Source organism: Cucurbita pepo, chromosome LG02, assembly GCF_002806865.2.
Source record: "Cucurbita pepo subsp. pepo cultivar mu-cu-16 chromosome LG02, ASM280686v2, whole genome shotgun sequence".
Classification (NCBI taxonomy): Eukaryota; Viridiplantae; Streptophyta; class Magnoliopsida; order Cucurbitales; family Cucurbitaceae; genus Cucurbita; species Cucurbita pepo.
In genome coordinates this window covers 13,411,567-13,438,702 of record NC_036639.1, presented here as the reverse complement: position 1 = coordinate 13,438,702, position 27,136 = coordinate 13,411,567, and the positions used below count along the sequence as shown (strand labels likewise).

Here is a 27,136-nt window from a genome sequence, read left to right as displayed (position 1 = left end):
TTTTTTTTTTTTTTTTTTTTTTTTTTTTTTTTACTTTCCAAAAAGAAAGGGATTCTTCAACTTCCAACTACCATTGACTTAAGTTTGTTATTTTAAAAATTTTGAAAATTTCAAAATATAGTCTTATTCACGTTTTAGTGTTTCATTTATGGTGCTTATTACTGTTAAATAGCTATTCACCCACCCTAGTAAATTTTTTAATATAATGACATCAGCTGGAGTCAGGATATTTGAATGTAATTATATATTTATACGATCCATTTCCTTTGATTTTTCATATTATTTAGGATTAGACTCAGAATTAAATTGAATTGAGTTAGAAAATTCTTTTAGACGGGTAAGGATACTATAGTTTACCTTATCTATCATATTTGATATTTTATTACAGATATTTATCTTCTTAGCATAAGTGCATAAGTATCTTTCCGTATATTGTTCTTTCCATTTATTAGTTTTTCCATATCCTTGTAATTTATTTAATTATAAATAGAAAACTTCGACACACCACATGGTGAAGCAAACATTCTCATAAACTAATATGAGATTCTAAATGAATTAGATTAGTGACTCGAACAACTTAAATAGAATTCATAACGCAACCCAATCCAACCCAACCCAACTCTATAATTTTAAGAATAGGGTAAGATTGGGTTGAATGTCTACCTGAGAATCTATTTGAATTTTTCGATTCTTCAAAAGTTCAACCCAACCAAAAAAAAAAAAAAAATTATCCAATCCAATATTTATAATTTTGGTCGGATAATCCGTATCGATTAGATTCTTGGGTCATGCGGTTTAACTTCCTTTTTAAGTATAAAAGAAGTAGGTAATTGGTTGATAGGAATGGCACTCAAGGTATGAAATTTAATGCTTGACTTATAGTGGAGGGCTCCTTGTAAGCTACCATTCAAATTCCTTTTTTTAGATTAATTTACCCTAAATAACTTGGGTTACAAGCCTCTAAAAACCCTAATTCTTATAAACAAAGTTATGGGTTTTTCAATATCATCAAATATTTGGTTAATGATTAGGTAAAACTCACCCACTTATACTTCCAAACCCTAATTTCTTTTCCTCTTCCACTTTACCTTTTTCTTTTTCTTTTTCTTTTTCATTATTTTCAACCATTTTTAGACCTAAAAAGAAAAGTTAAAGGAGCTCAAAGAATAAAGAACAAAGGGTAAAGAGAAAAGGAATGCAACGTTCTCGACGCAATTTGTTCTTTCTCCATTACCATTTTAAGAGAAAAAATTTATTTTATTTTCTTAAAAAAAGTGGAATAAAAATGCAAACTTTGCTTAACAAAGTTAAAAGCTCTCTCAAATTAAACCCATAAATTACATTCAACTTTACACCTTTTAAAGCAAATGAAATGAAATAAAGATCTTTATTCAACCCAACAATTATTATGGATATATTCTTTTTTTAAAAATATTTTTTTTTATAAATTATAAAACATATATATAGGTTTGAACGTATTAATAATTAATTTATTTATGTTTGCTATTATTTTTATTTTTTTGTTAAAATTAGTAGGTGGTTAATTAATGAAAATTTAATAAGAGCAAAATTTAGTTACTTTTATTTATATTTTGATAAAAAAATAATAATAAAGTATATAGGAAAATAGGTTTAAAATTAAATATTCAAAATTTATATATTATATTTATTTTAAATGGAAAAATGAAATAAAAAAAAAGTGAATAAAAACGTTATCAAACGGCTCCTGAGATGTGAAAAAAAGAAGGGAAAAAAAAGGGCTTAGGGAACACTTGAAAAACATAAAGCACCAACGCAGCGCTGCGACACCAAAAGCAAAAGCCGCCCGTGTCGCCTGCGCGCGCCCCAATGCCGCGCGCCCTCGTCGCTCTACAACGCCTCCGCCGCCCATCCATCACACTCACTCACTCACTCACTTCCCAACTTCCAATACAAATCAATTTCCAAAAAAACAGTTCATGTTAAACCTACCCTTCACTCGGAATGTAGCGTACTCGTTACGACTAGCTAGCGTATGACTCCCACACAACAATCCTCAATATAATTTGCAATCGTTGTAGTTCTAAATTCGTCTATACCTAATTTATACTATAGCATACAGTTGAACTATGCTTGAATTGGCTTGATAAAAGATGAGCTCGGTTGAACCGTTATACTCGTATGAATCATAAACTAATCATGATTTAGAGATTGACATGGACAAAACAAAAAGTAGATTGAGAGGTGGGGTTAATCTTCATCCCTTTTACCTTTATCCGCACATTAAACAGCCACTTTTGTCAGTTCTCTTTCACTTTCTTCTCTTTTAAACATCATTCCCTCCCTCAACAAAAACCCTCGTCATCTTCATCTTCTTCAACCTCCTCTGTCATTTCCTTCGACCTCTAAAACCCTAACAATGGAGATTCTCTCTCAATTATGGTCTTTTCTCGGGCTTCTCACTGTCCTCCAAAACATTCTCCCTTCCCAATTCCTTTCCCTTCTTCATTCCCTTTACGAATCCCTTCAAGATTTCTTCACCCCTTTCTCCTACTTCGACGTCCCTGAATTCAACGGCTACTGCTCCGTCGACCACAATGAACTCTACCGCCATGTTACTCTCTATCTCAACTCCCTCCACAACCCCACCACCGCTGCCTCCTCCTCCTCCTCCTCATCCTCCGCCGCCGCCTGCCGCCGTTTGTCCCTCTCCCGCTCCAAATCCTCCAATAGAATCTCCTTCACTGTCGCTCCGAATAACTCCATTCACGACACCTTCAACGGCCAACGATTTTCGTGGACCCACCACGTGGAAACCGTTCAAGATTCGTTGGATGAGAAACGAAGCTTCTCTCTCAAAATCCCCAAGCGCCACCGCCTTACACTCCTTCCTCTGTATCTCGATCACGTCACCTCCATGGCGGCGGAGTTCGAACGGACCTCCCGTGAGCGGCGGCTCTTCACCAACAGTGGAAATGGAAGCTCTTATGATTCCGGATGGGTTTCTGTTCCCTTCCGACACCCTTCGACGTTTGAAACTCTGGCATTAGAAACAGAGTTGAAGAAACAGATTATGGATGATCTGAAGGCATTCGCCGCCGGAAAGGAGTTTTACAGCAGAGTTGGCCGCGCGTGGAAACGTGGGTATTTGCTTTATGGGCCTCCCGGAACTGGGAAATCGAGCTTGATTGCTGCAATGGCGAATTTCCTCTGTTATGATGTTTATGATTTGGAATTGACGAAGGTTTCTGATAATTCTGAGCTTCGGTCGCTTCTTATTCAGACGACAAACCGATCGGTGATCGTGATTGAGGATATTGATTGCTCTGTTGATCTCACGGCGGATCGGTGTTTGAAGACGACGGCGCGTGAGGATCACGAGGAAGAAATGGGTCGCGTGACGTTGTCAGGGCTTTTGAATTTTACAGACGGGCTTTGGTCGTGCTGTGGGGAAGAGAGAATCGTTGTATTCACGACGAATTTCAGAGAAAAGATAGATCCGGCGTTAGTCCGGTGCGGGCGAATGGACGTGCACGTGAGCCTAGGTACGTGCGGGCCGGCGGCATTTCGGTCTCTTGTGAGGAATTATTTGAAGATTGAGTCTCACGCGCTGTTCGACGTCGTTGATAGCTGTATAAGGTCCGGCGGTGGGCTGACGCCGGCGCAAATTGGAGAGATTTTGCTGAGGAATCGCCGTGATGTCGACGTGGCGATGAGGGAGGTCGTCGCCGCCCTGCAGGCGAGGGTTTTGGCCGGTGGGGGTACACGATCGGCAGTGGCAGAGTATGAAGAAATGGTGTTGAGGTCGCCGGAAAGTGTGCTGGTGGTGGGTTCGCCGGAGAACTGGTATTCGTCGCCGGGGAAGTATGTGGGAAAGAAGAGGAAAGAAGGATCAGCAATGGATAAAAAAGTGAATTTTTTAGTCAGACTTCGGTCATTGACTAAGTCTGACTCTGGAAGGACAGGGGTTTGACTTTGTTCTTCGACCTTTTTTTTTCCGTCTAAATTATAAATTTGGTCGAATTTGGTAAGTTTGTACGTAACGGTTGAATTTAGTTTTTATGGTTGGATAAAATTTCATAAATAATGCCTTAGATTATTTATGAATATTTTATCTAATTATATAAAAAAATTAATTCGAACTAAATTGTAACATTCTCATTATCGCATAGACCAAATTTATAATTTAAATTTTAAGCGTTTAAAAGATCAAAGAAAGCAAAGTTATAGGTGTGGAGTTGTATAAAGTAAACATACCCTTAAGAATTATTTCTAAGAAGTGTTATCAGAGTCGATCTTTAACTTAAAACATATGACATCATGCGACAATATCAACAACTCATAAGTATTTAATTGTTACTACGAGATCCCACATCAGTTGGAGAGAAAAACAAAGTTTTTCTTTAAAGGGTGTGAAAATCTCTCCATAACCAACGCATTTTTAAAACTATGAGACTGAAGGTGATACGTAGCGAGCTAAAATATATAATATCTACTAGTAGTGAGGGTGACGACGATACGACAATATATGCTAATAGCGAACAATATCTACTAGCGTTAGATTTGAGTCGTTAAATTTGAATAAGAAAGAATTTCGAATGAATGATGAGATGGGCTACAGAAGGTCTTTTTTTTAGAAGGAACTATTCCTTGCTTTTTAACCGTAAAAGAATTTCAACTCATTATAATTCAAACAAACACAATTGTTCCATTCTGTTTCAACTAAGATATGAATAAATATTGTTTAGCAAACAATAAAGTCCTTTTCACACTACCCTCCAATTTATTGTAATAAAACCTAACAAGTGTTTTATTCCTTATTCTTTATGCATATAATAATTGTTGCATTTACATGAATAACTTGCCCTTTTATTACCAATAATAATAATAATAATAATAAAATAATATTCTTTTATAATTATTTTATATAAATACAAAAAAAATGGTAAATATATTTGGATTTAGACTGATTCTAGCCTTTAAAATTAAATTCTAAGTTTTAAAAGAAAAAAAAATGGAGCGGAATTTTCGTTTTATCACAATTTCATGTGGTCCCCACCCCTATAAATATAAAAGCCCAACGAACTGATTTCAAAGTTGATCTCAGGACTGAGTCACCGAGTCACAGAAGAAGAGAGAGAACAAAAAATGACGGTGGTCGTAATAGACGGATCGACGGTGAGGAACTTCGTGAACGACGAGTCTCATTTCAAGAAGAGCGTGGAAGATGCATTTGCCGCTCTGGATCTCAACAACGACGGTGTTCTCTCTCGAGCGGAGCTCCGCAAGGCCTTCGAGACGCTCCGCCTAATCGAGACTCATTTTGGTGTCGACGTTGCTACTCCGCCAGAGCAATTAACTCAACTCTACGATTCTATTTTCGAGCAGTTCGATTGCGACAAAAGCGGAAGCGTCGATGCGGATGAGTTTCGGACGGAGATGAAGAACATCTTGCTCGCAATCGCCGATGGATTAGGCTCGTCTCCGATTCAGATGGCGCTCAGCGACGACGATCAGAGTTTCCTGAAGCAAGCCGCGGATCTGGAAGCTTCCAAACTCGCTCAATCCTCGGCCTAATCGCGATTTCCACGGTTTGCCGTTTCCATTTCCTCTTTTCCCCAATTTTGAATTGTCTGTCTGTCTGTTACGGATATGAATATGTTTGAATCTGATTACACAATAAAATATATTCTGATTCGCTGTTAACGGTGGAAGGAGCGAATTCGATTTTAAGCTTCTAGAGAGAATCGAAATTTAGGAACAACTTTTACTTTGAAGTTTGTGTTCTTCATCCTCTGAACATATTTTTTCATCAAAATTAATTTGGTAACATTTCAACCTTTTGATCTTTTAAGAAAAAAAAAAAAAAGAAAATATCGTCGCCTGAGAGATTCGAACTCTCGCGGGGAAACCCCATGTACTTAGCAGGCACACGCCTTAACCACTCGGCCAAAGCGACTTTTGTTCATATTCATGTATTTCTATAGAATTAATTAAAAGTTTTTATAGTCGGTGATACTTTCCCAAATGAATGGATATTATGACCGAACGAAACACGGTTTTGCCAAGACCTGGAACCTTCCATCAAGCTCTCTGTTCCAAACATGGCGGCCAGACGGTCAAACAACCATCGCCGCTACCTTCCCTCTCTATAAAAGCCCGCTCAAACCTCCATTCTTTTTCATCCAATTACAATCCGCTCTTCTTCCTCTTCTTTCTGCGACTCTAAATCTCCATCATGATGCCTATTTTGGAAATTGACGCCGGCGAGTTCTTCGTCAAAATCGCCATGTTCCTCTTAGTTCAACTTCTTGTTTATTTTATCCTCTCCGAATCCTCTGATCTATTCTCTAAGGACCAGAAATTGAAATCTCTCAGCTTCAAACCGGCGAGATCCGTCAGTATTCGCCGGTTTTTAGCAGCTCTTTCCGACATGCCTTCCGGCGGCGAGCTGTCACCGTCGCCGAGAGTTCGGACTCCGTCGCCTATTCACCGGGAGCGTTCCGATGACGGCGGCAGGTTTTAGAGAATCGAGTCCGATCGGATTGAATCGAGTCCGATTGGGCCGGATTGGGTAGCTATGTAAAGTGAAAAAAGTAGGTTGGGGTAATTTATGTAATTTGTGAGAATTCAGGGTTGGTTTTGAGATTATTTGTATTTGTTATTTGAATTATTCTTTTTTTTTTTAAATGGAAATTATTTGATTGGTGCATTTAATTTTTTTTTTAATTTATGGTCAAATATATGCTTCTTTTTCGTAATTAATATAAAAATAAAATAAAACATGTCTGAGGTACAAGAGTAAAGTTGAATGGAGGCTCGCATGATTAGCTATTAATCGAGCGCCCGCATGATTAGCTATTAAATTGCTGTGCTCGAGTTGTGCAAGCTCGCAGTCACATGAATAGTTTAACGTTGCGGGTTGCATTTGTCCTCTTTCACACTTAACGAGTGAGTTCTCCTGAATAGAATAGTACTTCAGTGCGGAACTTCGATCAGTTGCCCCCAATTGTTAATTGGGGTTTCGATAGGGGGCAGGATTCTCCGGGCGGAGCTGAAAGCCGCTGTGCAACCTCTGGAGTGACTATCTTAGTAGTGAGATTGGCCTGGAAAGGAATTTAATTCTTTGCTCATCTCTGTTATTAGTACATTGTGCATAATTAAATAGTTACATAGAGTAAACAAACAACAAACAAGATCATGATCAACGATCAAAATTGAAGGAGTAAATTCATAATTTGTCTAAAAATAGTTTAAAAATAAGTGAATTTCAGCAGCTAAAATCATTCAATTTCTTCCTCTTCCCCTTCATCTTCAGCCACGAAACAGTCAACATGAACTCCAAAATCACAATCCCCACAGTAATATACCCAACACCCATTCCCAAATCCTCCCTCACAAACACCGCACCGAAATCCCTTCCCCTTTGAACGGAACTCAAGCCGGAGCGGGTGCCCATGGTTCTTTCCGGCCATGATTTCCGGCAGGGCGGCACAGTGGATATGCAGGTCAAACTGGCACCGGGAGCACCGGTAGATGAAGCCGGAGCCAATGTCGCCGCATCCGTCACAGGCGAACTCGCCGCCATCGTACGGCGGAGATCCAGTGAGGATGAGAGGGTGCTTTGGGTGAGAGGGGTGGTGGATCTCCGACGGAAGGGCGAAACAGAGTTCGTGGAGAATGAACTCGCAGTCAGGCTTTGTGCACTTGTAGGCGACGCCGGAAAGTCCGAGCTCGCAGCCTGAGCAGATTGTTCCATCGTCCTCCGCCGCCGCCGTGGCGGTGAGTGGGTGGCGGTGGCTGAAATGTTGCTTCAGCATTTGCCTCTCGTGTCTTTTTGCTCTGTTTTTTGTGTATTGAATTTGAAGAAATGACTCGATGGAAAAGAGACAAGGGCAGGTGAAGCGTATTAATGGGTTTTTTTTTTACCGTTTTATTTGTATTATTTACCTCCATTTATTTATTTTTCCCGAATTTCAACCTTTAACATATTCAATATATATTTAAGTTAGTTGGCTAGTTTAATTATTTTAATAAATATGTATATATATTAATTACAATATGTGATAATGGAGATTTAAAAATTAAATATTTTAAGATATAGTTGACATTTAATTGATATATTTATAAAATACTCAACAAACTCATATCTGACTTTTTCGTATGATATTTATTATATTGTCACCTTAGTTAGGCGATTCTTTAAAATTCAATTTTTTTTACCATAATAATTTTCATGAATGATGGGTGAGATCACAACCGGTTAGATGTGAAAACCTTTGTTAATAGACGTGTTTTAAAATTGTAAAAAACGAGTCAAAATTGACAATATCGGCTAATAATAGACTTGAAAGCTCGTAACGAGTTCATTAATTCGTTGGTCTCGAGAAAGGTTTTACAAAACTTGACCACTTTTTTTGTTGGCTGTTGTCTGTCGTTTGAGCCAGGTTCAGATAGGTGTTGGTCTAAGAACTGCAGGTGCATGAGATATGTTTGATTCCCATTGAACTGCAAGTCATCTTAAATTTTTGACTGATTGACAGGACAGTTAATTTGTTTGGTTAAGTAGACATTGAAAGCAACATGGAGGCCTGAAGTTTAAAAGGACGAAGAAGATGGCCGTACACGGCCGACTGAGCATCCCATCAGACATGATAATACAGAGTGTGAGTGCATGGGGATGCTCGATGATGCCCTCCAATAATTGCCTTCCCTTTTCACTTTTACTGCCTCTTCCTTACGCCCTCTCCCTATTCCCTACTCTCATTTTTACCATTTTATTACCTTCCTTTCACAAGTTTTGGGTAAATTTTACATGATATGGTGTTGAGTAGAGTAGTACTAAGAGTGTACTTGTAGGAGTCTTTAGTGCGAGATTACACCTTGATTGGAAAGGAAACGAAACTTCAAGGGTATGATCTTTTACTAGCAACGGTAAGATTGCTGACGATATGAAACGAACCAAAATAAACAATATCTGTAAACGGTAGACTTTGACCGTTATACTTACGAACCCTACCTCCACAATGTGACTAATAGTTGTGTAAACGAAGAACGAGCATAGTGTCACGGTCATGCTCGTCCAAGGCGTGTTGTTCATGGCCGCATGCCCATGACAAGCTAAACCCTTTATGTCTTTCCATGTTCTAGTGTTTTACTTTTGTATTTATAGGGAGTATGACGTTTCAGAAAAATCATGTCTAGGCCTACCAAACATGAAATGCCTCGTAATGTACTGTAGGAGGATAGGACTAGTTGTCAACTTCTCCCTACCCAAGGTTATATACTGTGAGCCGTTGTTGCTGCTCTCTTGCTTGCTTATATAACGTCTATTTCAAAATCTCTCTTTGCTCTCGTTTTCTAAAACCTTCTCTTAAACCGAGGCAAAAGGCTCGAGCATACGTCGCTTGGCCGTAGACGATGTAAGAACGAATTGACTTAGCTCACTTGTTGTTGGAAAGTGAGTGCCGTACAATCGCAAGTCTGCTGCCATCAAGAGTGCGATTATGACACATAACACAAACAATAAGAGAACTAATGTTGTTACGAGTCATCCGATTACAATTTTGAGAGAGGTCGATAAAGAAACCCTCAAAGAATTCCTTGAAATCCAACTAAATCCATTTAATTATATTGATCTTCTTTTTCTTTTTTGGGGGTTTTGGGATAATGAAAAAGGTTTTGGAGGCTCAAAGAAATCTAGTGGATTTGACCTCTCCATGCTCAAAATTCTCTCTCTCACATCAATACTCCAATCAATTTTTGCCACGTGTCTATTCACCCTAATGTGGGTTGTTAGGTCATTAATTAACCCTAATCACTCCACACGAGTAATTTAAATGAAATTTTCAAATCCAATTAAAAAATATATACTTGAAAAATAAAATAAAAGAAAAGAAAAGTTGCCCAATATTTCTCAAACATTTTGTATATTTTTAAAATTATAATTTTTTTTTCTTTTTATCTTTTTCTAAAATAGTTATAATGGAAAGTGCCAGATTTTTTAAAAATAATATCGTAATGGATAATATTTGTTCCTCACAAAAATCCAAATTAAATAATGAAAAATAATTTATTTTAAATACATGCATCACACATGGTCTCCCACGAGTCACCATTTTGTGTAGCATTGGATACCTTATTTCACAATTTTTATAATTTAATTTTCTAATATTTAAAATCAACGTGAATCACGACCGTAAAACTAACTCCTTAAAACTACGTTAATTTGAGCCTAACTTAATAAATAAAACATCAATTATTATTATTACTGCGAAATAAATATAGAAAATTACCAAAATGATTTGAATGGGTAAAAAAGAAAAAGTAAGATAAATAAATTATTTGTAATGATGGTTTGTTAGACTATGTAATAATGATCATGCACGACCATGTATGAATTATTATTCAAATTTAAGCTTTTTAAAAAAAGTTAAGGTAATAATCATCAAAACCCCATATCCTTAATCTCTTACTAATTTTGATTAATGATCACTTAAACTCCTATTTGTAAATTAGAACAATATATGTTTATACTTAACAAATTTAATTTTTACAATTAACGTTAAATAATGATCACATTTTAAAAAAAAAGGGAATTAAAATAAATAAAAGTAGATAAAAAAGATAGTGAAATGGGACAAAGAAGAGAAGCATAATGATGGCATGAATGTAATTATGTAAACTTCAACTCGGACAACATAATGTATATGAGAGCCATAATCATCACATTTCATGAAATTTTTTCATATTCTTACAAATTTGACTCTCCAAATAATTCATTTCAATTATTAAGCTTCCTTTAATATATATATATAATATATTTATTCCACTTGGTTTATGGGCACGGGGTGATGGATAGCTCTCGGGCTGTTTAGAGTGTTGAGTTAGGTTATGAAGTGACGGGTTAATAAGGATGATGAATTTCCTTCACATATTTTAGTCATTCAATTGAAGATAAATTTGAATCAATATACTCCAAGCTCATTGCTACCAAATATTGTACTCGTCCAACATTAAATTTTGTGCTTTATATTTTCACAATAGAGACTAAACGTTCAAAATTTTAAGTACGAGACTCAAGTTGTTATACACTAAAATTCATGAGCTAGATTGTTACATCGAGCTGTTACAAATGATATTAGAGCTAGTCATCGAGTGATGTGTCAATGAAGATACTGGCCTCCGTGAGAGCTGAATAGTGAGATCCCACATTGGTTGGAAAAGGGAACGAAGTAGTTCTTATAACGACGTGTAAACCTCTTAATAGAAGGTAATTCCAAAATGGGTGTATGATTGGGAGTGCGTTGAGAGGTGTGAGTGACAGCAGCAGCATGAGCAGCGCCTTATAATTTGACCGATTCATCAATAAAGAATCTTTAGAAGACTCCCTTTTGGTTCTCCACTTTCTTTAATTTCTCTGTTTCCATGGAGTTGGGTTTGAGGCTTGGAGATCAACAACAAACCCACAGCCACAACCCTAAGCTTCTTCCCTCTTTTTTTCATCCTCCGCCCATTCTTCACCTCGCTCTTCTTCCTCCTACTCCTACTCCTACTCCAGACGGCGGCGGTGGGGAATCTCCGAGAAACCCATATCTGTGCTCCTCGTTGGAGCTGGGATTGTATGAAGTGGAAGATCATCAGGGGAATAGCGACAGAGGTTGCTCTAGAGGTAGCGATGAAGATGATCAAATTTTGGGTTCCAGAAAGAAACTGCGGCTTTCCAGAGAACAGTCGGCGTTCCTTGAAGAGAGCTTCAAAGATCATCACACACTTTACCCTGTAAGACCCTCTCTTCTTCTTCTTCATTCAATCATATACATGTTCCATTATTGGTATAAGACGTCAGGGATCACGGATCTTCACAGTGATATGTTATTGTCCACTTTCACCATAATATTTCTTGGTTATAAACCGATGCTCGTTATCTTAATTAGCCCATGTGTAACTCTTCCAGCAATCCTTCTCTCGAACAAAGTATACCATAGAGTCTACTCCAAGGGCTATGGAGCCATTGAGCCTCCTATAAGGTTTATGAAGCTCTCGAACCGCCTCTCTTTAATTGAAACTCGATTCCTTTCTCTAGAGCCATCAAGCAAAGTACACCCTCACCATAGAAGCTCTCTGGAGGCCTATGTAGCCCTCAAACAACCTCCCCTTAATCGAAACTCGACTCCTTTCTTTAGAGTTCTCAAACAAAGTACACCCTCACCATGAGGCCTATGTAGCCTTCGAACAGCCTCCCTTTAATCGAGACTCGACTCTTTTTATCTAGAGTCCTCAAACAAAGTACACCTTCACCATAGAGCCTCTCTGAAGCCTCAAACAGCCTCCCTTTAATCGAGACTCGACTCCTTTCTCTAGAGCCCTCAAACAAAGTACACTCTCACCATAGAGCCTCTCTAGAAGCCTATGTAGCCCTTGAACAGTTTTCCTTTAATCGAGACTCGACTTCTCTCTCTAGAGCCATTGAGCAAAGTATACCCTTTGTTTGACACTTAAGTCAATTTTGAATATACCTTCTAGACTAGCAACTTCTTTGTTCGATGCGTCATGATTCTATTGACATGGCTAAGTTAAGGGCATGATATTAATATCATGTTAGTAATCACAAAATATCAGGCTTTTGGTTTGTAAAAGGCTTCAGTCCAGAAAGATAATATTCCTTACTTATAAACTCACGATCATTCCCTTAATTAACCACGTGGGACTCTTCCCAACAGTCTTCTTATTATTGTGAAGAGTCGTGATTCGTAACAATACAACGAGTACTATTTAAAATATATTTAAATTTAAAAAGTTTAAAAATTTATAAGAGATATGAAATAGCAGAAGCAAAAGGTAGAACTTGCAAGAAGGCTGAATCTTCGTCCACGCCAAGTAGAGGTGTGGTTTCAAAACAGACGAGCAAGGTGACCATCGCCATTATCTCTCTATTTCTCATTATTTATTTATTTATTTATTTATTTATTTATTTATTTATTTACTTACAGTGTTAACATTACAGAACCAAGCTGAAGCAAACCGAAGTTGACTGTGAGTACTTGAAAAACTGTTGCCAAACACTAACCCAACAAAACAGGAAGCTTCGAAAGGAGCTTCAAGATTTAAGAGCTTTGAAAACCACAGATTCTCTCTTCATGCATTCCCCCGCCACCACTCTCACCATGTGTGCGTCTTGTGAACGCGCCGCCGTTCTTCACCCGCTGAACTCCAAGGCTTCTGGGTTTTCGTTTACTACAAATGGGTCCTTTCCATTTTCACCAACTGATCCTTCTACACCCAAGAATTAGGGTTTCCTTTTGATCATCAGCTTCACAACCTTTTTTTGTTCACCATTTCTATGTGAATTTTCAAGATTTATATATATTTTTTAATTGCTATAATGTTGAAATTTTGTTTATTTGGATGGACTATATAAATTTAAAACAAAACTATTTACTTTTATTATTATGTCGTTCATTTCATACTGTCGACGTTGAATCTTAGGGATGTATAAAATTGTAGATAGAAATGTCGAGAAAATGAGAAAAAGAAAAGGATAGAGGTTATAAAACAATTTTTTATGTAAATGATGTCACGTATATCTATGAATTTCTACGAATTTAATTTAACGAAAGTAAATTTTATATATAGACAAAAACTAACTTGAAATCATAGGTTTATGATTAATGTTCAAAGGCGTGGAGTTTCTTCCTTCATACCCATCAAACCCTAATATATGTATGTGTTCTATTAACCCTCAATCATCACCGACCAACCCATCGTGATTCACGCACGATTTTAACAACTCTGAGTTTAAGAACACACTAAAAAGGTTAAATTACATATTTAGTCTTTAAATTTTTAGATCCGTGTACTGTACTAAATTTATAAAATAGATGTTCCACCTTTCCGAACATGTCTACTACTTTTACGAATTAGGGTTCATGCGGGTAGTAGTAGACTACTTCATAGTTACTTCCAAAGCACACAGCTCAAAAATGACCATAAACACATCACAAAAGATACCCATTGCTTTTTGTCACTTTCTCATCATGAGAGAGGAGTTTGCATCGTTACTGATCGCATTGGCTAGGTTAAAACAATATTTTTAGTTCTTAGTAAGAGTCCAAGCCCACAGGTTAAAACAATATTTTTAGTTCTTAGTAAGAGTCCAAGTCCACCGATTTTCTCTGCCTAGGGAGAGATTTCCACACCTTATAAATAATGTTTCGTTTCTCTCTCCAACTAATATGAAATCTCACAATCTACTTTTTTTCTAGGTCCAACGTCCTCGATGTAAGATCTCATGTGTTTAATCAAGTTCTAAAACTATGTTTACTCATAATTTTGTAATAATTTAGCTTATGAGTTTTGATATAAAAAATCAAAACCAAAATCATATCTAAATTCAAATGAACATAGAGAAAATATTAGAAGGGGACAAAATGGTGTTGCAATTTCCAAGAAAGATTTCAAAGTTTCATGATTATGAGGGATTTGGAAGCATGCAATTTGGCAATGTGTAGGTATCATCATCATCATCAATGGATACTAATGGTATTTGTCAAAGCGCGCGCACACACACACCAGAGTGTAAAGAACAATTATTCACTATTCACATGGCCCTACTCATTGTGTCTTCTTTTTTTAAAACTTGATAGAAAGCACCATGATACAAACTGCTGCCAAGACAGAACAAGAATCACCTAACTATATCAAATACCTTCCTATGCTTACCTACATGTAATCCTCCCCACGCTTCCGTTGAATGTTTCTCGAGTTCATCTGTCGTTGGGAAGAACGATTTGGACAAAGGTCCATAGCGAATTCGACAAGTTTTTTGGGATGAACACTCAGCTTCCAGTAATATTATCAGTTCTCAACTGCTCGACTGGCGGAGGAAGGAGAAGAGCGAGCCGGGTTTTGTATCTTTCAATTCGATGCAACCGTTCTTCCCTCAATCTGGAAGCATTACACGGATCGAAAGCAACAAAATTTATATTTAAACTGAGAATGTACAGGTATCCAACATCATGATTCAGTAAGAGAGAGCAAGAGGATACTGTTCGTATCAATTTGACTAAGGAAGTACGCACCGTGATCGAACTTTCTTTGCTCGTTTAACATGCCGTTTTAATAGATCTTGCGATGACAACTTCTCAATGGATCCCTCATCCTAAAATGCAGAAACACAGGTAAAGCTATATCCAATGATCCTTGCAGAACATTCATAAAATTAATAACATTCATAAAATTAATAACATGCATGAGAAGAGTTCATGACACTAAACAGAAACCAACCTTATCTTCCTCGTCAACTTCGTCTCCGACGACTTCCTTCTTCTGCGATGGAACAGCACCAGCCACGGGTATGGGCAAAGGTCTTGGAAGAGGCCTCAAAAAATTCCCATATTGTGGCTGTCAATAGAACAAATTATCAGCAAAAAAACAAAACAGAAGAATAACTCCCCCCTGTTCATTCTTCATTGTTACTCATATTTCATTTTGAGGGGAGGCGGCATAGTATCTACCATCTCTAACAACACCACCAATGAGAAAAAGATGTATATGAGTCAGATCAATTAGTGCATTTTCGGGAATGGAAATGTAACCGCCCAAAGCCACCACCACTAACAGTTACGTATCGTCGTCAGCCTCACGGTTTTCAAACACATTTATAAGGAATGTTTTGTTCCCCTCTCCAACCGATGTGAGATCTCACAGGAAAAAAGTAGGTGGTATACAACAAGGAATGAGAGCAGTGCCTTGCAATATAGTAAAGTTTCTACCGGAATGGGAAGTCTCCACAGACAGGAACATCCATCATATGTAAAAGAACGGAATCTTGTCTATTAAAATGCAGAAAAGAATGAGTTGAAACATACTAGTAAAGCTAACGAAGGAACAATGGAACAAGATAGGAGCAATGCTATTGTATTGTGAGATCCCACATCGGTTGGAGAGAAGAACGAAACATTCTTTATAAGGGTGTGGAAACCTCTCCCTAGCAGACGTGTTTTAAAACCGTTAGGCTGATGACGATATAACAAACCGAAGTGGACAATATTTGCTAACAGTGGGCTTAGACTATTACAAATGATATCAAAGCTAGGTACCGAGCGGTGTGCCAACAAGGACGCTGAGCCCCGAAGAGAGGTGGATTGTGAGATCCCACATCGGTTGGAGAGGAGAACAAAGAATTCTTTATAAGGGTGTGGAAACCTCTCTCTAAAACCATGAGACTGATGGCGATAGTAATGGGCCAAAACGGACAATATCTGCTAGTGGTGGGTTTTCGCTGTTACATGTACACTCTTCACCAAGATTGTTGAACATTCTAAAACCAAAGATGAAGTCTCAAAAATCTATTTCTAAGTCAGGTTATTGACTTGTTTGTATTAATAGAGAAGAGATAAAAGAATCTTAAAAGACCACATTTTGCAGCAATGACGATGAAAAATCCAACATTGATATGAACAAAATATGAACAAGAAAGATACAGCATAGAAGGCTGTCAGCTGCAGTGTTAACTATCAATCACGAATCTAATCCAATGACCTATAAAGATCCATTAAATAACATGCTTCAGAACAAGAGCAGCAACGTGCAGTTCAAATCCACAAAAAGGAAAGATGTTGCAATCAGAAACAACACAAACCTGGCATTCTTCATGAGAGCCATTCCTCAACCATGATCGACAAAGTGCATAAAGAGAAGCCCCATCAGTTATTCGGACCTGACATAGTTACTATCTTAGTTCATACTAAAATGAGAATCGAGTATAGCCATCGTTCATACTAAAATGAAGAAGACGCCCCTAATTCATGCTAAAAACGTATAAAACATCCACCAAATCGTATAAAAATCGCGTATATAAACAATCATGATGTTAAGAATTTTAGAGCTTACTTTTCGATCTCTAATCACAGCAAGAGCATCATCTCTGACTCTGTCCCCAGGCAAAACAGAACAGCAGAATGTCAAATGATTTGTAAAGCATGAATGAAAGATATGTTACAGAAGGAGCAACCATTACCTCATTTCTTTACATCCATTTGACTCGCAGATTGTTGATGGAGGAAAAACCTTGAAAGGGTAACAAAAAAAATTTAAAGTATAAAAAGAAACTTGGGCATTCGAAAAATGATATGAAAGAACCAACGGGTAACTCAAAATCAGATTTAAATCTAGCAGTTCTTGTAGGGAAAGAACCGAAACGTGAACTCCTTAAACCCATGAAATTATCGCGTCAAGAGCTAAATCAAATTACAACCCAACAAACCTTTGGATCAGAGGAATTGGGGGCACCCTTAATCGAGCCCGAAATGGCGGACCCAGAAAGGGAAATCAACTGCTGCGGCAAATTGGGAGGTCGCGCCAAGTGCATTGGATGGCTCATGGAGTCCAAATGAGGCGACCCAATCGGCCGATGCGGGAAAGTGACGACGGGGCGGAGTGGGTAGCCGCCAGGGTTGGCTACCGTGACCGCCTGATCGGTGGGAAGAGGCCGAATGGGGCGAGGAACGAAGCCGCGGCCGGAGGAAGCAACAGGGTAAAGAATTGCCTGAGATGCATCTTGCTGAATCTTCGGCAATTGGTGGTTAGGAGTTCGAATAGGAATGCGCTGCGCCGCGTAGAGGGCTTGAGGAGGGTAGTGGAGATGGTGGGTTTGAGGAATTGAAGAAATGGGTCTCGACGGAGCTTGATTCGCAAGCGGACGAGCAATAGCAGCGGCAGTGGTGGTGGCTGCAGCAGTAGTTAGAGTGATTGAACCCGGAGCGACAGTGGTGGTGGTGGCAGCGACGGCGGCGGGCGTCGTGTTGGTGGAGATGGGGAGGGAGTCGTCGGGCATGGTGGCGGGGAATTTGGGTGTATGTGGTTTGATTGTTTGAATATCAAATTAGCCAAAAGAAAGAAAAAAACTTGAATTTCCGTGCATCGACTGGATTGGGGGCTTGGATTCGCAGGTGCCGTTGAGGAGAATCAAATCAATTTTAAAATTACTATTTTGAATTCACCCCAAGTTTACTTTTTTTGTGTTCTTGGACTTTATTGCTTTCGTTCTAATCTTTAAACAATTGGATTCGAGAAATCCAACGTAAAAACATCAAACGACATCGATATTTTAATTCATTCAATGATCATAATGGGATTCGAGACTCGATCATATTAATTATTTAAGTCACCTCCAAACATAGTTCAATTCAAAAGATACAAGTAAAGTTTTGATTTCATCTATTCAGCTTCAAACATAAATAAACAATGAAATGAAGAACAGCACTCAAAGATCACGTTCAGCTCCCTATCATGGCCAGAGGAACTAGAAACCCGCCCATCCAGCAGGTTGTGAAGCTCTGTCAGTTCTTTGTGAACTAGACCTTTCACCAGTTAATCTGGTTGCGTTGGAGCTTCCAGCAGACACGGCTGTAAAACTCTCGGATCCAAAGCCCCAGCTTTCGAAACCAGTGCCTTCTGGAGAAGCCTGCTTTCTCGGCAGGCTTCTAGTCCTCACAGATTTGACACCCTTTTCAGGCGTATCGGGCTGCCAGGGCTTTGCATCGGGGGTTCGAGTATTCGAATCGGCCTTCTGTACCTGAAATGTGAGGTAAAAGATGCATAAAGATGGTGGTTTTCCCTGGAAAACCAAATCGAAAGGACGAAAAAGGAAGCGAGGAAATACTCGAGGTACGGTAGAAGGCTGAATGTTCCTAGCAGCAAGTGATTGCTTGAGCTCCTGTATCTCTTGCCTTTGAGACCGGCAGATGGCAGACAGCTTTTCAAATTTGGATGTGATTTCAGCTTTCTCCATGTTTGCTTGCTTCAGTTGCTCCTTCAACTTCTCCACCTCAGCCTCTGATGCTGCTACTTCCTTTCCTGGTCTGTTGTTAGTGACATCTGAACTGAACTTAGAGGTATCAAATTCAGCAACAAAATTGTTAAAAGCTTTGTCTTGGAAGGCTGCATTCTCGGGTTTTGATGCTTTCGCTCCATTAGAGCTACATCCCGTTTCGTTCTGGAAAAACGATAATTCAAAGTCTCTGAATGAACCACTATCACTCACTGTCTTATTTGACTTTTGGTTGCTATCCCCAGGACTAGCATTCTTAACTGCAGAATGATTGTTTGGATTAATCCTCTCACGTTTCGAGGTACTATGAGAGGTTGATTCTTCGTCGAACCTAATTTGGCTTGTATCTTTATTAGTCGTTTCATTGGCGTGTTGAGTAGACCAGAAAGCACCCAGCGGTCCTCCTCCAACTCCCCCTCCGCCTGTGGCCTTCGGCGTATGCGCTGCCTGTGATGAACTTTTAACCGATGGAGGTGGGGGCGGACTTCTACGAGGCATAGGAGACGACTTGTTCATAAGGTTCAACGCGCCTGCTAAGATAACATTTATGTCAACAAACTTCAACACCATACCAAAATTAATCCCTTCACAAATTTGGAGACTACAGATATAAACGACCTCTGCTTTCTTGATGAACTAGACAACATAGAACTAATCAAATTAATGAACCCTTAAGCTACCTTCACCCTCACCTTCTTGTTTCTCTGTAGACTGCATGTCAGGTGGCTGATCAGGTAATGACTTTCGTGATCGAACAGGTAGCTGGTTGTTAACACGAAACCAGACCTGCCACGGCACAAACCAACCCCAAGATCGGGAAGGAATTATGAGAATCCTGACAACTATTATCGTCATTGACATGAGTAATCTAAACTAACCTAAATTCATGGAGATGAATGGCCAATCAAGCAAAGCGCTTGCCTGCGTGATGTCTGGTCTGTCATTTGGTGACGCTTGGAGCATATCTTTGATTAGGTCTGTAATAGATGAGCTATATTTCGGTAACTCCAGAATTCGATAGTTCCCATTTAAAATTTGAAGTTTCGACTCTCCATCAAACGCACTTTTGAAGTAACATATGCGGAAGAGAAGACACCCGAGAGCCTGTCGTGTAATAGAATTCAAATCTCATAAATGAAAAGAACATCAATTCTTTATAAGTTCATTTGCGAAGGAAATTGTAGAGAACTAATAACAAATATTGTCCACTTTGACCCGTTACGTATCGCCCAAGCCTCACAGTTTTAAAACGCGTCTATTAGGGAGAAGTTTCCACACCCTTATAAGGAATGCTTCGTTCTCCTCTCCAACAAACGTGGGATCTCACAATCCACCCCCCTTGGGGCCCAGCGTCCTCGTTGGCACACCGCTCGGTGTCTAACTCTGATACCATTTGTAACCACACCCTTAATGCTTTGTTCTCCTCCCCAATCGAGGTGGGATTTTACACTATATCACAATTTAACCTTTCGTGATCGGTAAAAAAGAAGAGTATACATACCCATATGTCAACTTTCTCATTTATAAGTTCTCTACGGAATAGATCCCACATCTGTGTCATAACAGGAAATAGATGAAAATTACTAACATATTGACAACCAAATATCACAACTGCAAAAGAAATTAAGATCAAAATATGGATTTTTTAATACCTCAGGGGCTCTATAGGCAGGCGTAGTATGCTTCCTGATGTTATCTTCTTCAATGCCCATTTCCTCGGGCTTCTCGAAGCGCTTGTGATTCGTAGAAGTGCTTCCGAAATCACATAATTTCCAGTGACCATCTGAGCCTAACAAAAGATTTTCAGCTTTCAAATCTCTGAAAATCGCAATCACAAGAGAAAATCAAGATCTTAGTTAAGCCATAACAAAGAACATAATTCATACACCAATGACAAGTGCCTCGAAACATGGTTGGGATTACATCAACCAAAACCATATACCACAAATAACAGAGAGCAGATGTGCTGTTAGCAAATATTGTCCTCTTTGGGCTTTCCTTTTCAGGCTTTCCTTCACGGTTTTTAAAACGTGTCTGCTAGGGGGAGTTTTCCACACCCTTATAAAGAATGTTTCGTTTTCCTTCCTAGCCAATGTGGGATTTCACAATCCACCCACCTTCGGGGCCCAGTGTCCTCGCTGGCACTCGTTCCTCTCCAATCGATGTAGGATCTCACAGCAGACATGACTTCAGAGATATTGAATAGAGATCTTTTATATCTTAACTACAGAACATCAGTTAAACAACTAAATTACTAGCAGAGAAAATCAGTTTAGTTCATTAACTAGGCATGGAAGACCACAGAATGAATATTGTGGAAGCTATTATAACTTTTAAGAGAGAGATTGTTGGGATATAGACAACTAGCTACCATGTTTACCTGTGAGCAATTGGCGGGGAACGACAATGCATTGCGAATACTGCATTGCACACGTCTCGGAAAATGAAGAGAACTTGAGTTTCATCAAAGTATTCAGCTCCTCTACTCTCCAAGACATTAACCAAAGACTTCTCACAAAATTCCATCACAATTAGAACTTCTTTTGTGCGTCCCATATCTACGATCGTATGGGCATAAAGTGTAACAACATTCGGGTGGCCTCGGAGTGATTTCATTACAGAAACCTCCTTCAACGCCAATTCAAGAGATTCCACATCATTGCATATAATGTGCTTCAAAGCATACTGTTTCGAAACATGTAGGGCATCCTTGGCTAAGTACACACAAGAGAATCCGCCTTCCGCAATGACGTTTCTAACATGAATCTTAAGATTGCCAACATCAATCGAGCGACCCTCGAGACCAGATGGTTCTTTGTGCATGAAAGGCTTGAACCTCCACATGGTTTATAAATATATAGAGAAACTGAAAGAGAAACAGTTTAAATGAATTACAGAAGAAGTCCCAATTCTTTTTCACAGATTTCAAATGATTAACCGCATATAGGCACCCTTCTGAAGTGAACAACAACAAGAACATTCATAAACCCTAAACCCTCAATCCCAAATCCCAATCCTCATTCATATTCACTCATATAAAGCAGATCCAATACTAATTAACAAACAGCAATGCCATTACTAATGGATCGTAAGCTACAAAACAAAAACTCACAACCCAATCTAAAGATAACACTACACAAGTCCAATTCAGACAATACAACAAAGCCCCACGATCTGGGAGAGCAGCACGTAACTAAAATGAGAAGAAAATGAACAAACAACAACAACCCAATTCGATTACATGGAAAACAAGCAAATATAACAATCTGTAATCAACAGAACTATTGAAATAACAAGTGGGGTTGGGGAAACTTACCTTGTAGAGGCGAATTGGGGAAGTGGGTCAGAATCCAATGGAATTTAAGATGGAGGAGAAGGGCGGCGATTGAGATCTGAGAGTGCTTGTGGATCCAGAAAAATGAAGAGAGAGAGAGAGGAAAAAGAGAGTGTGAAGGATGGAAGGAAGACCCTCTCTGAAAATTGTTGAATGCTTATATATAGATTGAATGTTGGGTACAATGGTGGCTAATACGGACAAAGATTTCGTTGGATTATCTCATGAACCCTTTTTTGGGAAGAAAAAGTTCATCACAAAAGACGGCTTCAATCAAGTTTGCGCCATTTGACGTTTAACAGATAGACTTGGGGAAGAAAATAGTCATATTTGTGATCATCTTTCCATCCCAACTTCATATTTTTAGGTCAAATTGTAAATTCTGTATTGACTAAATCCTTATTATTAGAAATTACTTTGAATCTAATAGTTATAGTTTGTTTTTGTCATTGTGAAGTTGTAAATTTCAGTGTTTGTAACAAAGGCCCAACCCATTAATTTGTGGGCCTATCCCCAGAAGACCAAGATGAAACTTTTGGGCCAAGTTTCTTTAATCTTCTGGCCCAATTATTCTTACCTCTATTTGATTTCATAATTCACACGTCACTCTTTCATTTTNTTATAATTCACGAGTGTCCTGGTCCGCACACTGTTCAATGTCCACCCCCTTTGGGGCCGAACGTCCTCATTGGCACACTGCCCAGTGTTCACCTCCCTTTAAGGCTCACGTCCTCACTAGCACACCACCCAATGTCTGTCTCTGATGTCATTTATAATAGTCTAAGTCCACCACTAATAGATATTATCCTCTATAAGGTTTCGACTCCAATGATATATTTCTTAACCATTTAAAAGTGAGAAGGTGAAAAATAGGTGAGAAATTGGGGGAAAATTGAGGAAAATTAATGCACATGGCAAAGGGGACAATCCTCACATGATACAAACATGGTCCTTCCTCTTCTTTGCTTCCCAAATTCATAACATTATTTTCTGTTTTTTCCCTCACAAAAAAAAAAAATTTAAGTCTTTCCTTTTCATACGCCCCTTCTTCCAGCAATCATTTCGTCACATTTCTCTTTAAATCACGAACCATATCACATTTTGATCATTCGTCTTAACAAAACCAACTATATGATAATGATTGGTGAAGAGAATACAGTCATCCTAGTAAATCGTTTAAGAGCGTATTATGTTAACTAAAACTTGTCAAAAAAACGACTTTATAGACATCACATGGGAACCCGAAACCCATCATAACCGTTTGTGATCTAAGATCCCGTTGATAAATATTTTGTGGCTCAAAAACATTTAAAAACTTTCAAAATTATTGTGTTTTTATTGTTTCAATGGATTTGCATGTGATGTGGCCAAGATCTTAGCTTACATTTGTAGACATTCAAAAATGTTGAGTTTCTTTTGCTACACATCAAAGTTGTAATGGATAATGTTTGAAATTATTTTTAATCATTCAATCTCACAAACATCAATCATGCATAAGGGGTCTAAATGTCACACCCATTATTTTTATATTATTGCCTCTATTTTATTTTATGTCCATATTATTTTTATATGAGTCAGCATTTTAAAAAATAAAAAATATAAAGCCCGTTGCGTAATCTTAAAGTTTAGTTAGGTCCGGTCGAAGTTTCTTTAGACCGAACCTAATTGTTCGAGTTGTAAATTTTTTCAACCTAAACAATTCTAAGAAAGTAATGAACCCAACTCAACCATATAGATAAAGTTGGGTTGATCAAGCTTTCAGAGTTATATGATATTTAAGCTATTGTCAAATTTTCCCTACCCCAAAGTTACATGATATCTAAAACATTTATCTCAAACGTGACTCGAGACCCGAGTGGTGGTGTGTTGGTGTGTTTAGGTCTCAACATGTCTTCAATGCCCACTTTGCGTGATGGTGTGTTGGATGATGCATCGTCCTCCTCGATCGCATCATAGCACTCTTTTATATTGGCCCGCATATGGCCGGATGGGCGTCTCTTGAGGGACGCCACTTTGCTTGTCATGGCGTGAGGGTCACAACCTACTCTCTTCATAGTATGATTGTGACACCGAGCATACGCCAACGTTGTCCGTGATGTCTGAATTTTTCACGATTAACTTGTTGGCTAGGTTAAAACAAGTAATAAGTAGGTACGATTGTGTTTTTTTTTTTGAAAAATTATTAATATTACATTAGTTAAGGGTTATATAGATTATGATTAAATGACAACCAATGGGTTTGTTTGAAATTGTTTTGTTTTGCTTTGTTGATAAGCATGGGTTGTTCAACTCATCTCAACTCACCTTGATATCAACCATTCAACTACCTTCTAACCTATCTGCCCCAACAAACCAAAAGGGTTATTATCATACCTCCTTATAAATTTTAATTTTTAATTTTTATTATAATAATTAAAATTTTAAATTTCAACGGGTCGATATTTAGTTTATATAAGAAAGACGATGACATTATATTTCTCGAAAACTTAGGTAGGTGGGAATTTTAAGAGTAGGGAAGAGGGCAGGTAATGGATGAAGTGGAAGTGCACCAAATTTGTGTACAACCTTAGAGCTTAAATAAAAATGTATAAATTTATAAAGTTTGGTAATATGGGAATTATATTATCTAATTCTCAACCAACCCAATAATAATCCTTTCCAATTAATAATTCATTCCCTTCTCTTTAATCATTGCCTAATTTCATATTCACATTTTAATTTTAAATTTTAGAAAATAATAATTAAAAATTTAGTCTTTTTAGCATTTTCTTTGTGGGATTTTGTTATATTCTTCATATATGAAAAGAGAGAGTCAATATTATCGTTAAAAATTTAATTTTTTTAAATATTTTTACAAGAAAATGAAAGGAGGGTAAAATAAAATAATGGGAGGAGAGAGAAAGTCAATGCTATAATTGTTTATGGGATTTTAGTGTGTTCTTCGTATATTTACAAAAGAATGTGATAAAAAAAAGTTTAAAAAATAGGTTAAGCCTGCTTTGTTCGTCAATCAAATGATCGGTTGATGGGAGAGGTTTATTGTCGTATGTGAGGATTATATGGCATTATCGTGGTGGATACATTGTGGGTTTAGTTGATCGTAATTTCAAAGTTATTGAGATTGATGCTTTTCGAGTCAGGAGCAAACAGACCTCGTTTTTGAGCTTGTTGTTGTGGTGTACAAGTAAACACGAACATGAATAGGAGCAAACAATGGAATTGTATCACAATCAAAATCTGTTGAATAGGTATAATAGCCTGTCTTAGCCATGTTGATGGTTTGATATTCACTTATCACTAGGGATCAATCTCTAGTCTTCTTTTTATGCTTGGACGGCCAGTGTGTCTGTTACGAATGCTCGAGTTTTTTTTTTTTTTTTTTTTTTNAGAGTTTAGTCTCTGTAATTTTAAAAATTAAAATCCTCCCGACTAAATTTTAATTTTATTTTAATAAAATCTAACCTTTATTAAATTTAAGGATAATAATAATAATAATAATAATAATAATAATAATAATAATAATAATAATAATAATAATAATAATAATAATAATAATAGAAAGAGAATCAAGGTTCCACCATTGGCTTCGCATTTTTCAGTTATTTAATTATTTTTCAAATTAAAAAAAAAAAAAAAAAAAAAAAAAAAAAAAAAAAAAAAAAAANAAAAAAAAAAAAAAAAAAAAAACCAATTTATTTTATCTCAACAGGCTTGGGTTCAATTATTTTAAAATGAAATTAATAAGTTTGAAAATGTTTGTAGTTATGTTATTAATAATGTCGCATCAATTTAATTTCATCACTCAACTTTGTAAATTTTCTAATTTCTTTTTAATATAATTTAAAGTAGCTAACTATCAAATATATGATGACGAAATGGACGGCAAATTAAAAGCCAATGCATTTAATTAACCAAACTATAAGCCAAGTATTGAAAAATTAAAATTATTAATAACCACAAACTATATATTATATATATATTAACATTAATATATGGTTGAAAACAAAATACAATCACATGATTAATCTTGATTTATATATTTAATCATAGTATGGATGCTTCATTTTTTAAAATAATATATTTTGTTCCTTGTGAGAGAGAAGACATTAAAAAATGTTATTTAATTTTTTAAAATTTCAATTTATTTTAAAATTTATATATGATAAGGAGAAAATCAGAATCTTTTACCTTATTTAATTTAGATGATATTTTTTTAACCTAACTTCAAATTATGGAAATAAATATCATGATATTAATTTTTATATTCCTAACTATATTTATTTTTTTATAGAGATAATTACAAAGGATTTGCTTAGTTTGCAAGTCATGTCCATAGTAATGAAAATGGTTTTGATTTGCAAAATCTCACACATGCATTTATATTCTTATTTTCAACATAATTGGTACGCTTAATTTACTTTAAATAGGGTTAATGTCACACTGAAGACATCATTTTATAAAGCTAAAATATTGGGGTTGACGTGCTTCAAATGTAGATAAGATAAATCAAAAGTTATAATTTATCCATAAATTTAAGTAATTAGAGACCGACGATGACAACATAACTCGTAGACAAAGAACGAGATAATTCCACTTCGCTCGAGGTATAAAAATTTAGTGTAATTTTATTTTGAGTAACCTATCAAATTTGACGGTGTCACACGTACGGTATTTGATTTATTTTATTTTTAGAAAAATACATAATACAATTTAAAAAATAAACAATGGAACAAGAAGGTATAAGTTATAATAATTATCTCCCATTTTTAACAGTGAAAAAATATTTTATCTCACAATTTCCAAATTCCAAAATTTCCCTGAAAAAACTCCTTTGGATTCCCACTTTAATTTGTTTTTAGTGTAAAGTAATTAATTGAATTAGTTTAATCAAACCAATGTTGTCACGACACAAATAATAAAACAAGACAACCTTTTTCATTAAAATCTGGAAAAATGTTTTGTTTTTAAGGTAATGAATTTTGGTTTCTCTT

General features: G+C 37.1%; 6 protein-coding genes and 1 non-coding gene across 9 annotated transcripts; 3 read left to right on the top strand and 4 right to left on the bottom strand.

The window, feature by feature from the left end:
* Nucleotides 1-2,298: 2,298 nt before the first annotated feature.
* LOC111787753 (AAA-ATPase At4g25835-like) lies at nt 2,299-4,128 on the top strand. Its single transcript, XM_023667798.1, has one exon. It carries the CDS (start codon nt 2,399-2,401, stop codon nt 3,950-3,952), a length of 1,554 nt encoding a protein of 517 aa, XP_023523566.1. The 5' UTR covers nt 2,299-2,398; the 3' UTR covers nt 3,953-4,128.
* Nucleotides 4,129-5,084: 956 nt separating this feature from the next.
* On the top strand, nt 5,085-5,756 carry LOC111787767. Its single transcript, XM_023667813.1, has one exon. It carries the CDS (start codon nt 5,128-5,130, stop codon nt 5,554-5,556), a length of 429 nt encoding a protein of 142 aa, XP_023523581.1. The 5' UTR covers nt 5,085-5,127; the 3' UTR covers nt 5,557-5,756.
* Nucleotides 5,757-5,856: 100 nt separating this feature from the next.
* Nucleotides 5,857-5,938, bottom strand: TRNAS-GCU. The gene has a single exon. It is a non-coding gene; the product is annotated as a tRNA-Ser (tRNA).
* A 1,242-nt stretch (nt 5,939-7,180) lies between these two features.
* Nucleotides 7,181-7,912, bottom strand: LOC111789334. Its single transcript, XM_023670067.1, has one exon. It carries the CDS (start codon nt 7,797-7,799, stop codon nt 7,263-7,265), a length of 537 nt encoding a protein of 178 aa, XP_023525835.1. The 5' UTR covers nt 7,800-7,912; the 3' UTR covers nt 7,181-7,262.
* Nucleotides 7,913-11,389: 3,477 nt separating this feature from the next.
* Nucleotides 11,390-13,340, top strand: LOC111789036 (homeobox-leucine zipper protein HOX11-like). Its single transcript, XM_023669653.1, has 3 exons — nt 11,390-11,760; nt 12,811-12,890; nt 12,986-13,340. Exons 1-3 carry the CDS (start codon nt 11,407-11,409, stop codon nt 13,269-13,271), a joined length of 720 nt encoding a protein of 239 aa, XP_023525421.1. The 5' UTR covers nt 11,390-11,406; the 3' UTR covers nt 13,272-13,340.
* A 1,168-nt stretch (nt 13,341-14,508) lies between these two features.
* Nucleotides 14,509-17,952, bottom strand: LOC111789035. The gene is made up of 7 exons (XM_023669652.1): nt 17,246-17,952; nt 17,000-17,049; nt 16,873-16,912; nt 16,622-16,699; nt 15,265-15,381; nt 15,060-15,139; nt 14,509-14,925 (listed from the first exon to the last, which is right to left on the bottom strand). The coding sequence occupies exons 1-7, from the start codon at nt 17,813-17,815 to the stop codon at nt 14,817-14,819; spliced, it is 1,044 nt and encodes a 347-aa protein (XP_023525420.1). The 5' UTR covers nt 17,816-17,952; the 3' UTR covers nt 14,509-14,816.
* A 149-nt stretch (nt 17,953-18,101) lies between these two features.
* On the bottom strand, nt 18,102-22,446 carry LOC111789034 (probable serine/threonine-protein kinase DDB_G0276461). 3 transcript variants are annotated; one of them, XM_023669649.1, is made up of 8 exons: nt 22,128-22,446; nt 21,192-21,677; nt 20,464-20,629; nt 20,313-20,363; nt 19,733-19,915; nt 19,504-19,597; nt 18,644-19,344; nt 18,102-18,556 (listed from the first exon to the last, which is right to left on the bottom strand). In XM_023669649.1, exons 2-8 carry the CDS (start codon nt 21,653-21,655, stop codon nt 18,284-18,286), a joined length of 1,932 nt encoding a protein of 643 aa, XP_023525417.1. In that variant the 5' UTR covers nt 21,656-21,677; nt 22,128-22,446; the 3' UTR covers nt 18,102-18,283. The 3 variants fall into 3 exon arrangements, with proteins under 3 accessions (XP_023525417.1, XP_023525418.1, XP_023525419.1); XM_023669650.1 differs by having other exon boundaries at nt 18,644-19,341; nt 22,128-22,445; XM_023669651.1 differs by lacking the exon at nt 22,128-22,446 and having other exon boundaries at nt 20,464-20,600; nt 21,192-21,451.
* Nucleotides 22,447-27,136: the final 4,690 nt, after the last annotated feature.